Raw genomic sequence first — 10,911 nt, 5'->3', positions numbered from 1 at the left:
TTGCCCCACGCAGCCCCCTATTGCCCCACGCAGCCCCCTCTCTCCCCCTCCCGGGAGCTGCGGGGTCTCTGATCCTGCCCCCCTGTTGCAGATGCTGCTGCAGCAGGAGGAGAAGGAGGCGGCGGCGCTGCGGGGGCTGCGGGCGGAGAAGCGGGGGCTGCAGGAGCGCGTGGGCAGCCTGCAGAGCTCCCTGAGCCAGCTGGAGGCCGAGCGGCGCGAGGCTGAGCGCTCCTCCCTGCGCCTCGAGAAGGACAACAGCGCCCTGAAGAAGACCCTGGAGAAGGTGAGTGCCCGCCGCCCCTCTTGGCACCCTTGGGTGCCCTCGGGGTTGCCCCTACGCCCGTGCACCTTTGGGGGCACACACACACGCCCCCTCAACGGCTGGGCGCCCAGGCTGGGTTCGCCCAGAAGCAGATTGAGCGTAGCCATAAAAAAAAAAAAAGTCCTAATAGAGCAAAAATCATGTCCCGAGCCCAAAAGGCGCGTCGTGCCACGGGGACATGGCCGGGCAGCGACTGCCTACGCCTGCGTTTTGTGCGCCGGAGCGAGGCGTGTGGCAGAGCTCCGGGCCGTGCCCGCTTCTTGTGCCCGCAGCTGGCGCGGGAGAAGCTGAAGACGCAGGAGGACTCGCTGCGGCTGGCGGTGCAGAAGGGCCGCCTGCACCGCTCGCTGGGCACGGCCGAGCAGGAGCTGGCGGAGGCGCAGAAGCACATCCAGGTGCTGCAGGTGGGTGCCCCCCCCCCCCCCCGGGCAGGGGCCGTGGCCTCGTGCAAAGCCTTCGGCTCCTGGGTGCAGGCAGTGGCACCCCGGGGTGCTGTTGCCCGCTTGGTGCACCCTTGTTTTGCACGGGGCTGCTCTGGGGGCTTGCTTCGGCTCGGAGAGGCGCCGGTGCTTGCGCTGGGATGGTGCTGAGCTCCTCTGGGGGCTCTCCCCAGCACGGGGAGATGCTGGCGCTCGCCCTGGGGTGCTGCCGGGCTCTTTCGGGCTCCTCCCACCCTCCCCACCTTAGCGCCCGGTTTTGGGGTGCCCGTTTTTCGGGTGACCCCCCCGGCACTCACCCAGGCGCGGGTGTCGGTGCTGGAGCAGAGCCCCGGGGCGGCGCAGCAGCAGCGGGCGCTGGATGCCCGTGACCGTGGCCACCACCCCCTGGAGCAGCAGGTGAGTGGGGGCCGGGGCCGTGTCCCCCCCCACAGCCCACCCAGGCCCCCCCCAGTCACCCCCTTGTCCTGCAGCAGGAGCAGGAGGCGCAGGAGCCCCGCCGCCACCCCAGCAGCATTTAGGGCAGCAGAGACCGGCGCGACTCAGCTGTCGGGTGAGGGGCCCGCCGCGCTCGGAAAGCACCGGTGGATTTTTTTCTCGACATTCCCAAATCCCGCTCTTTTACAAGAAGAAGCGGCGGCGTGTTACCGCTGGGACGACACCAGCGTGTTTTTGCTACAGGTCGGGTTTTTCCCCCGTTTTTTTGTACTGCAGTTTTTTTAACCGGGGATTGGGAACAGGACTTCTGGTAGCCCTGGGTGCCTCGTGCACACCACGGGAGCAGCAGGAGCGCCGTGGTACCGAGCTGTCCGCTGCCAGCGCTGCCCCGTGGCGGGGTGCCCACCGGCTGCTGACTTTGCCTAACACTCCTCTTTTTTTTTAACAAAAACTAGTTTGTGCCAGGTTTTTTTGCACAAGTCATGCAGGACGGGGACTGTTATTTTTTTCTACCACTAGTTTTGGAGATTGATTTTGTTTGTTTGTTTGTTTTTGTTACTGGTGCTACTGGGGTCCGAATTTGGAGCTTGAGCCAGCAGCAGGCCCCAACCCTTGTCCACCCCCCTCTAACCCTCTATTAAACGTGCACAAACCCAAAGGGGCAGCCTGAGGTGAATTATTTTAGGATGGCAGCAATTTGGGGTGGCGGTGGGGGTTCAGGACGCCTAACAAATTATTATTATTATTATTATTTATACCCCCCCCCCGGGGAGAGCTGCAGGGCTCTGCACAAGGGCTGCAGGGGAGATGCTCAGCACCCCTATTCTGGGGGTGCTGCTGCCTTCCTGCTCCTTGTTTGGAGCATTTGGGAACAAACTTGTATCGGGGAGAAAACCCGGGGCTCCTGCCCGTGTGGGCACGTACGGAGCGGTGGAAGTGGGGGCTGGCTGCACGCTGTGTTAGAGCCCCCCACCCACTATGGGGGCTGTGTGAGCCCCACACCCTGTGTGAGAGACCCCACACCCTGTGGGTGTCCCTGTCCCCCTCCCGAATGATCCCCAAAGGTCGGGGACACAACAAAGAGGCGGGAGCCGCAGCGACCCTTACGCTTTTTCTCTTGGATACTCTACGCAGAAACTGGGGCGGCGGGGGCTGGCGCCGCCCCCCCCCCCTCATACAATATAATAACAAAAGTAATAAAAATAACAACCCCCCCTTTATTCTTATGTGCACAAAAAAAATGGACTTTTTTTTTTTTGTTATGCTCTTTCATGCACGGTTTCTTTAGCACCACGGTGAGGAGCCGGAGCCTGGCGGGCAGGGGAAGGGGCTCGGCGGGTCCCGGCGAGGGGGGGGGGGGCGGCTTCAGCACCCCCCGCAGCTGCGGGCGCAGGATGCGACCACGGTCTGGCAGAGCCCGCTGGTGGCCATCACGCCGCACTTGGAGAACTTGTCACGGCACAGGTCGGCTGCGGGGAGGCGAAAAGCAGTCAGCACCCGGGGTGGGGACACCGTGATGCTGCCTCCCCCACCCCCAAACTGGTCTGTACTGGGAATGGCTGGCGGTGGAGCGATGCTCTCTGAAATACCGGCACCCTCCTCGCCCTCGAGGCCGAGCCACCCGGGGGGGACGCCCACGAGGCGTGCGGGGGACGCGGCCCCTCCTGCCCCTTACCCCGCAGCAGCTCTTCGTGGGCGCACACGGTGCGGACGCAGATCTCCTTGTTGATCACGTAGACCCGGCGGAGGCTGCGGGGGGCAGAAAGCAGAGGGTTTAGCACCAAAAAAAAGCAGAGGGACTCCCCCCGGGGGGGCTGGGGGGGGCGACAGCCCCCCGCACTCGCCTGTAGAAGCAGATCTCGTTCAGGCACTGCTTGCAGGGCTTGTGGACAGAGTAGAGCCTGGTGCAGGGGTACTGCTCCTCCCGGCAGTCTGCAACAAGAGCCGGCATCATTTTGGGGTGTTTCACCCCGGATTGCAGCCAGATGCAGACCCAGGGCACTCCCTGAGCTGCTGGCATGCGCTGAGCAGCGCGTTCTGCCCCATCCCTACTCAAAAGGAGGACAAAACCCCCCTGGGGATAAGGGATGCTCGGCTTGTCCCCGGCACTCTGCCAGCCCAGCTGCTTGACAGAATTCTTATATGGGGAAAATGACTCAATTTGCCCCATTTTTATTTTTTCTTTTGGTCAATGGGACCAGCAGCAGCAGCACGCCCTGAGCAAGGGGAGCAGTGAGACAAGCACTCACCCAGGGGTCCTGGCTCCGTGGGCTCAGTCTCGGGGGCAGCAGCTGGGGAAGGAGAGCAGAATTTGGGGGGGAAACAAGGTTAAAGAGGGAGGGGGAGCATCCCGCTGCCCCCTGCCCGGGCTTTAGGGCTGAAGCATCCTTAGGCTGGTGCCTGCGGTGCTGCTGGGCTCGGGAGCAGCTCCGTGGTGGGGATGTGGCCGTCGTTTCGCACCCACCTGGGGTCGGAGCTGGCACGATCTCCTGCTGGGATTGCTGCTGGGACTGGTACCGAAACTGCTCCTCGGGGGTGCGGGGGGTCACATCTGCAGGGACAGAGCCGTGAGGGCGCGCGCCCTCACCCCCAGACCTGCCTGGCACCCCGTGGAATAGCACTCACCGTGGTAGTCGTAGTAATCCTGAATCTCTAAGGAAACAAGGGAGGAAAAACAGGATGAGTATTTTTATTTTATTTTATTTTATGGTTAGGGAGAATCAGCGCATCAGGGTGAGGCGCTGCGCACGGGCAGGGTGTTGCCACGAGCTCCCCAAAGTTTTACAAAAGGTTAGAAAACGTCCCGTGGGGTCACCTCAATCAGCCACACGGGGTTTGTAAAGCCTTAATGAAGGCCTGAGGAAATAATGGGCACCGTGAAGTGCTGACATCGAGGAGGGGAATGGAGGGGCACTTGGACGTGGGATCAAGGAGGGGGAGAAATGGGAAGTGTTAGGGGCAGGGATGGAGCAGAGAGCAGGGAGAAGCACCGGAGCGCCGTGCAGGGAAAGCAAAGCTGGAAGGAGGAGGAGGAGCGAGGTGAAGGCTCCCCCAGTCACAGGTGCTCTCACCTGCCTGCTGGTCGTACTGGGAGTATTGCACTGGCTCAGGGTAGGTGATGCCTTCAAACCTGCTGTACTGGCCCTGGACCAGGAGCGCTGCTGGGAGCACATGGGGGGGGCACAGACATCAGTGGAGAGGCCACCACGGCTCTAAACCCCTCTTCCCCATCCTACTTTCGGGGGAAACCAAGCATTGGCCCCACAGCCATGAGCCCCACACCATCCCCAAAACCCTTATGTGGGAGCAAAAGGGGGTTGCTCCCTATTTTCTTTTTTTTTCCAGTTTTAAACCCAAGCAGCTCTTCCTTTGCTCCAGAAAGGACCAGGATCCCATGGAGCATCCTCTCCTTTCGATTTCCACCTGGATTCCCACCAAACGCCATACCCCCTGCCGGATTTCCCAGCAGACGATGGTCCGATGGCCATCCTCCTCCTCCTCCTCCTCCTCCTCTTCCTCCTCCACCAGGAGAGGAGCACGACCCGTGGAGGCGAGGGCAGTGGGATGCTCACCGCCGGGTCCCAGCACCCCTGCCACCTCCGGGGACCACGGTGCCTCACCCAGCACCCTCACCCATGTCCTGCAGCACTGGGGGGGGGGGGGGGGGGGGGCATCACCACCCGGGTCCCCCCCCCCTGCCCGCCGCTGTCCCCCTCGTCCCTCGGCCTCGCCTGGTAATGTTTTCCAGCTGTTTTCAGACTTTGTGCTGAGCTGCTTTCGCCTGAAGTTTTCCTGGCTCCGGGCTGCCGGCTTCGCTGACTCGCTCCTAATTTTCAGCAGGGCCTTTGCCAGCCCCAGGGGTTGCAACGAGAATCGGGCTGGGAGCCACCTCCTGGCCCCCTCCCTGGTCACAGTGCTGGGGATGGGGGGGGGGAATTCCCAATGTGTGCCCCCCCCCCCCAGCCCCTGGCAGCTTTGCTCCCCGCACGGTGCCGGATCCCCTCGTGACCCCCACCCCAGCCTGAGGCAGTCTCTGGGGTTTGGGGACAGCCGGCACAGTTTTGGGGTGGTTTTGGGGCTCGGCACTCACCTGGCAGGCCCAGCAGGACGAGGCACAGCGCTCTCATGGTGACGGGGCCGGGAGGTAGATGCAGGAGTGCGGCGCGGTCTGGATTGGGCAGAGGGAAAGGTGTGGGGGTTAGCAACAACCCCGATCCCCCCATCTCCTGTATCGGCCCCCCTCGACCCTCACGCACCCATTCAATACCCCCCTTTATACTCCCCCAAAAAGCCTCGCAGGCGCAGGGCGCTGAGCGGCAGCATCCCTGAGGGCTGAGGCTGTACCCAGGGGTGGGGGCTGGCTGCTCGAAAATTAAAAGCAAAGGGGAAAAAAAAAAAAGAAAGAAGAAAACAACAACAAAAAAATAAATTTCCCGATGGTGGGAAGCCAAAGCACAGGCTGGGCTTCCCGCCCCGAGTGCGTGCGAGAGCCCTGCTCCCACGGGAACTGCGAGGAACAAGCGCATGGAATATCCGCGGGCAGGATGGCGAGACCTCCCGGGGAGCCTGGGCTCGGAGCTGGCTGTCTCCCGTCCCATGCCACCCGTTATCTCAACCCCCCCCAGCTAACAGAGCTATGAATGGGGCTGGGGGGCGAGCTCAGCCCCCCCCCGGGACTGCAGCCAGAGCCCAGGAAGGCGCCGCAGGGTTTTGAACCCTCGGTACAACCAGCGCAGCCGCCAAACATCGGGCACGGGGAGGGAGGATTCGGGCACAAAGCGGTGCTGGGCTCGTCGCGTCGCCTCCTTCAAACACTCCCCGGTTTTTGTGGTGCTCCCCCCTGCGGGTTGCACTGGGGCTTTGGTCTTGGGGGGGCAAAAATAAAGAGAACTAAAAAGGATGGCGAAAGATTCCATTCCTCTCCCTGCTCCTCACCCGCAGGCTTTTTCCCCACTTCCCGTTAAAACCCCGCTGTTCGCGGGGAGCCTGGCTCCTTGCAAAGGGCCCTCGCTGCCGGGAGAGCCTGGATTGCCTAAAATCACAGGGAAAATGAAATAAAAAAATAAAAATAAAAAAACACCCTGCTTTCGAGCAAAAGGTGGGTGGGAGGTACGGGGAGGAGCTGGCGGCAGCTGCCCCGCGTCTGCCTTGCTCTCCAAGGGCCGAGCGCTTTCCAGGCAGCGATTCCCCACGCCAGCTCGAGAGGGAAAACTGGGAAAAAAAAAAAAAGAAACAGAAAAAGAAAAAAAACTGCCAAAAAACTTTCATGGCTGCCCTCCTTGGAAATGCAACCAAATGTGTCTGTCTGTCCAGGATGAAGCATGCCGCCTTCCCTGGTGTGGGGTGGGGACCCCTTCCAGCTCTGCTGCTGGGGACGGGAAACTGAGGCAGGGTGGAGAGGAGCCCCAGTCCCTGTGTCCCGTTCCGGCTGCAAAATCGGGGCTGAAATAGCCTGTCCGTGGCAGGATGGTCCCACACGTGCACCCACGCTGCCTGTGGTCCCCGCCAGGGGAGGTTGGGGTCAGTGGGACCAGCAGAGCCTGCACCTTCTGGGGCCCATGTCCTAGACACGCTGCACCACCCAGGGACCGCATCGTGCGCCACCAGCAGAGCTCAGCACCTCCTAGGACCACATCTCTGAGCCCACCCAAGCACCGCATCGTCCAGCGGCCGTGCCCTGCAGCACCGGCAGGGCTGCAGCCCCTACGGTCCCCGTCCTCCCCTGTCCCCAGCCTTGTCGGGACTGCGGTCGCTGCCTCCCAGACCTGACCGGGCTCTGGGAGAGCCACGAAGCCGGGCCCTTACCTGGGGCTGGAGAACCACGCTTGGCCGAAGGGGCCCCAGACGAAGCCTGTGGTCCCCTGGGGTGTCCCCGGGGCCCCGCCACCCGCAGCCCTGCCCCATCTCTCGGAGCAGTCTGAGCACCCAATTTCTGAATTTCCCCCCAAATCCGGGCATCTTCTGCTCCCCCGCCCTGCTGAGGACATCCCCAGCTCGTGGGGCTCAGCGGGGGAACGGGGCCATCCCCGCTGGGGACGCGGTGCCACCGCCGCCGCCCCGTCCCCCCACGGAGCCACCACCGCCTCCAGACCCAGGGCTCCCGTTTGGGGAGATTCGCCTGGAGCGAAGCTGACGGCGCCCGCGATGCCTTCGCCCACCCGACGCCGAGACTTTCCACGACGTGTCCGCAGAGAGGCACGGGGCCGGGGGCGCAGCCCCCCCCCCCCCCCTTGCTCCTCGCCCACCCGGGGCTTCTCCAGACATCGGCCCCCGGGGGCGCCCCGGCGGGGGGACCGCTGCGTCCCCTCGGCGCAGGCAGCGAGCGGGGGTCCGGCGGCTGCAGCGAGCCAGATGTTTTTGCAATGCACATCTGGGAACAATCAGTCCCGCAGAAAGAACACCACAGCCTCTGCCTTTCATTCTGCTAAACCCCACCTTCCCCGGCCTGTTTTCCCCTCCCCCAGCTTTTTTTTTTTTCCTTTTTCCTTTTTTTTTTTTTTTTTTTCTTAAAGCTCTCCAGTTGCCAGAGAGTGCGAGAACAAAGGGAATATGAAAGGATTCAAATTTTCTGGCCCCCGACCAAAGGTTAAAAGAAAAAGAAAAAAACACAACAACAACAAAAAACTTTGCTGCGCTCGCCCCCCTCCGCGCCTCCCCGTTTTCACACACCGCAGGTCCAGCAGGGTCCCCCTCCTCGCCTGTCCCCCTGGATATAAATAAAATAAAACATGACTGAAGTGCCCCGAATCCCGCCTGTACGCGCTGTTTCCAGGAGGGGGGGGGGGGGGGAGAAAAAAAAAAGAAAAAAAAATGATCCAGCTTCCTTCAGACGTTGGGGTATTTTTAGACTGATTGAAGCGGTTACAAATGGGCCACAGCAGCTGTCAGGCTGCGAGGTTTCCGAAGTTGGGGGGGGTCCCCCAAACCGCCGCTGCCTCTCCAGAACCCCCAAATCTGTGGGATTTTTCCTCAAAGGGCTGGGAGCGGCTTTGGGGCGCTCGCCTTGCCCCAAAGATGCCGTCGGGAAGTTTTCAAAGCGAGTTGGCAAAGCCAGCAGTGGACCCCCAGCCTCCACTCCCCAAAACAGGCCTTGGCCCCCCCAAAATGGGCTTTGGCCTCAAAACGAGGCTTCAGCCCCCAAAACGGACTTTGGCCCCAAAAAAGCAGGGTTTGGCCCGAAATTGGGGCCACCAACGCGAGGTCGCGGAGGATGCGCGGGGCCAGGGGGCATCGCCCCCAGCGCGGGGGACTCCGCTCGCTCCTTACCGCTTCGGATGCTATGAGCTGCCTTCGCCCTTGCCCAACGCCTTGGTCTCTTCTCTCTGGGCTCAAAAACTCCGAAATGAGAGAAAAAGCTCCTACCTCCAACATGGGGGCTCCGCTGGGTCCTAATGCGACACCTGATCCGGCCCCTTCCTCCTCCTCGCCCAGGCAGATGCTGCCTGCCGGGGGGAGGTAATAAGGGTAATGAGAATAACAACAACAAAAGCAGCCCGTGAGCACGCCTTGACGCAATGGGCTGTGCGAAACTTTGCCTTTTTTTAAAAAAAATCCAGCCGGATTTTGACCTGATTGCGGGGCAGAGGCGGGAGGAGGACTTTGTGCGGCGCCGAGCACGCTGCCACCATGAGCTTCGGGCCGGGGGGGGGTCTTGGTGTCGGTGCTGGTCTGCAGCGGCCGCTCCTGGAAAAACTGGGGCAACCCCAGGAAATGGGGGTGCAGCCCCCGGGATCTGCGGTTTTGCTGCGCTCGCCCCTCGTTGCAACGAGAGAGGCGGGGACGGGGGGGCAGGCTCCTAACGGATGGGGTGAGCCCCCCCCCCGCTTCGTCCCTCGGGACGGGAGGGAGAAGGGGGGACGTGGGTGCCACAGCACCCATCGCACCCGGCTGCTGCAGCTGCTACGGCGCAGCAGATCTGTAGGTTTATCCTGGAGGAGGGGGGGGGGGGGGGGGGAAAATGTGCCCCCCCCCCCCCCCCTCTTTTCCCCCCCGGGCCGTGGGCGCGGGCTGCGGCGCTTGCTGCCGGCCGTGGGGGCCCCTTCCCCCGAGCCGGCGGGTTTCCGGCAGCCAGCGGGGCCCCAGGGCAGTGCAAGACCCCGCGGGGATGGGGGCTGCTCGGCTTGCAGCGGGGGGGGATGGAAAGCCCAAAGCCCCCCCCAAGTCCTCCCCCAGTCCCCCTATAACCCTCCCCGTGGGGCTCACCCCGCTGCAGCGTCGATCCCGGCGCTTTGGGCTAAAACCCTGCGAATTTTAGGTGTGTTCCAAACCAGCTGCTGAGCAAATTCATGCTCTGGAGGGTGCCCGGGGACTTGGATGGAGGCAGAGCGCCGAGCAGTACGCAGCCCCCCCCCCCAGGGACAGGATCCCCCCCAGGGAAGCAGGAGGTTCTGGGTGGGGAGGAAGGGGAGCCCCACGGCAGCTTTGGCACCCCAAATGCCTGCGGATGATTCTGTGAAAGCTCTGCAGGAAGGAGGGGGGCTGACGGCTCTAAAAACAATGGGAAAATCCAAGGATTCAGATGAAAGAGAAAAAGGGGGAGGGGGGTGGGGGTGGGTGGGGGGCTTAGGGCGCTCCTATCTCACATCAAGCCTCTCCTATCTCACATCAAGCCTCTTTCTCCAGTCCTAACACAGGGCTCTGCAGGATGGATAAATCCACGGCTCCGACCGCATCTCACAGCTCCTGCCCCTGAATTTCTGCCTCCCCCAAGCCCTGGCCCCCAGCTCTGCCCCAGGTTAAACGCTCCCAGTTCATAACTCAACGCACTTCACACCCGGGGGCTGCTAACCTGGGAACACCCCCCCAGAACCAGCCGAGGAGGGGGGGAAGGCAAAAAGCAGCACGTCTGGGCACCTGCTGCAGGCCAGACAGCACGGGGACTGGAACTGCTGGCACTGATCCTGCCCCAGGCTTGCTGGGGCCAAATCAGTGGAAATTTGGGAGCTGCCGCTGCCCCCTTGGGCTGGGCGCCTTGGTGCGGGCGGCAAGCAGAGGTGATGGGTGATGCTCGTGGTTTCCAATCCTGCATCCAGTGCATGCTGCCAGAGCAAAATCTCTGTGTTTTTTTTCTTATTTCTTATTTTTTTTTTTCCCTCTTGCTCAGGAGGCCGGGTTTAATAGCTCAAACCCTGGCTAGGATTTCAGGAAACCTCTTACCTCTGCTTGTGCCTCATTTCCTGATTTAATCCCTAGCTCCGGGAGGGCAGAGAGGCACCGCTAGTGCTCGCGGGGGCTCAGACTTCACAGCTTTCCCTGCCTGGAGCTGGGCTGAGGGGCAGCCGAGAGACCCCCACCCCGCAGCACCAGCGGCACTGAGCCGCCCCTTCCCTCTCCCCACCTGCGGAGCTCGGCGATTCCCTTTCCAGACGCGGCACCTCCATCCACCGGCTTCTCTCGACTTCCACGCGCCTCCGCTGCAGGAAGACGCGCTGCCCGATGAGCGCTTCTGCACGGAGAGCCGTCTTGGCCAGGACATCTGCTTTTTTCCAGCAATTATGTTTTTCTTTTTTCTTTTTTTTTTTCTAGGAAATTCCAGCTGGAAACAGGCTGGGGGTTATTCACAGCTGCTGCGCCACCGCTTGGTTTGGGTTGCTGCCTGTTCCGAAATCCCAGCGGCGCTGTCCCCGGGCTCCCTGCTTTCAGGCATGAGGGACAAAGCGCCCACAGCATCTTCCTGCCCTGGTGGACGACCAAGTGACCCCAAACCCCTCTCAC

The 10,911-nt window shown here is 62.1% G+C and overlaps 2 protein-coding genes across 4 annotated transcripts in view; one reads left to right on the top strand and one right to left on the bottom strand.

Moving 5' to 3' along the window:
• Positions 1-1,855, top strand: part of CROCC (ciliary rootlet coiled-coil, rootletin) — a 13,059-nt gene extending 11,204 nt beyond the window's left edge. Inside the window, exons 24-27 of the mRNA XM_035344950.1 lie at positions 92-283; positions 595-726; positions 1,063-1,159; positions 1,222-1,855. Coding sequence (XP_035200841.1) covers positions 92-283; positions 595-726; positions 1,063-1,159; positions 1,222-1,280 — 480 coding nt within the window. The 3' untranslated portion in view covers positions 1,281-1,855. The remainder of the gene's footprint in view (positions 1-91; positions 284-594; positions 727-1,062; positions 1,160-1,221) is intronic.
• Positions 1,856-2,295: 440 nt separating this feature from the next.
• Positions 2,296-10,853, bottom strand: MFAP2 (microfibril associated protein 2). 3 transcript variants are annotated; one of them, XM_035344782.1, is made up of 11 exons: positions 10,535-10,853; positions 8,766-8,952; positions 8,464-8,639; positions 5,288-5,365; positions 4,269-4,358; positions 3,823-3,849; positions 3,662-3,748; positions 3,447-3,488; positions 3,042-3,129; positions 2,873-2,946; positions 2,296-2,666 (listed from the first exon to the last, which is right to left on the bottom strand). In XM_035344782.1, exons 1-11 carry the CDS (start codon positions 10,575-10,577, stop codon positions 2,563-2,565), a joined length of 996 nt encoding a protein of 331 aa, XP_035200673.1. In that variant the 5' UTR covers positions 10,578-10,853; the 3' UTR covers positions 2,296-2,562. The 3 variants fall into 3 exon arrangements, with proteins under 3 accessions (XP_035200673.1, XP_035200674.1, XP_035200675.1); XM_035344783.1 differs by having other exon boundaries at positions 4,269-4,355; XM_035344784.1 differs by having other exon boundaries at positions 4,269-4,355; positions 8,560-8,639.
• Between the last annotated feature and the right edge of the window lie 58 nt (positions 10,854-10,911).

The sequence above is a fragment of the Oxyura jamaicensis genome, chromosome 21, assembly GCF_011077185.1.
Source record: "Oxyura jamaicensis isolate SHBP4307 breed ruddy duck chromosome 21, BPBGC_Ojam_1.0, whole genome shotgun sequence".
NCBI classification, from domain to species: domain Eukaryota; kingdom Metazoa; phylum Chordata; class Aves; order Anseriformes; family Anatidae; genus Oxyura; species Oxyura jamaicensis.
The sequence above is the reverse complement of the archived record's forward strand: the minus strand, read 5'-3'. Positions and strand labels throughout refer to the sequence as shown.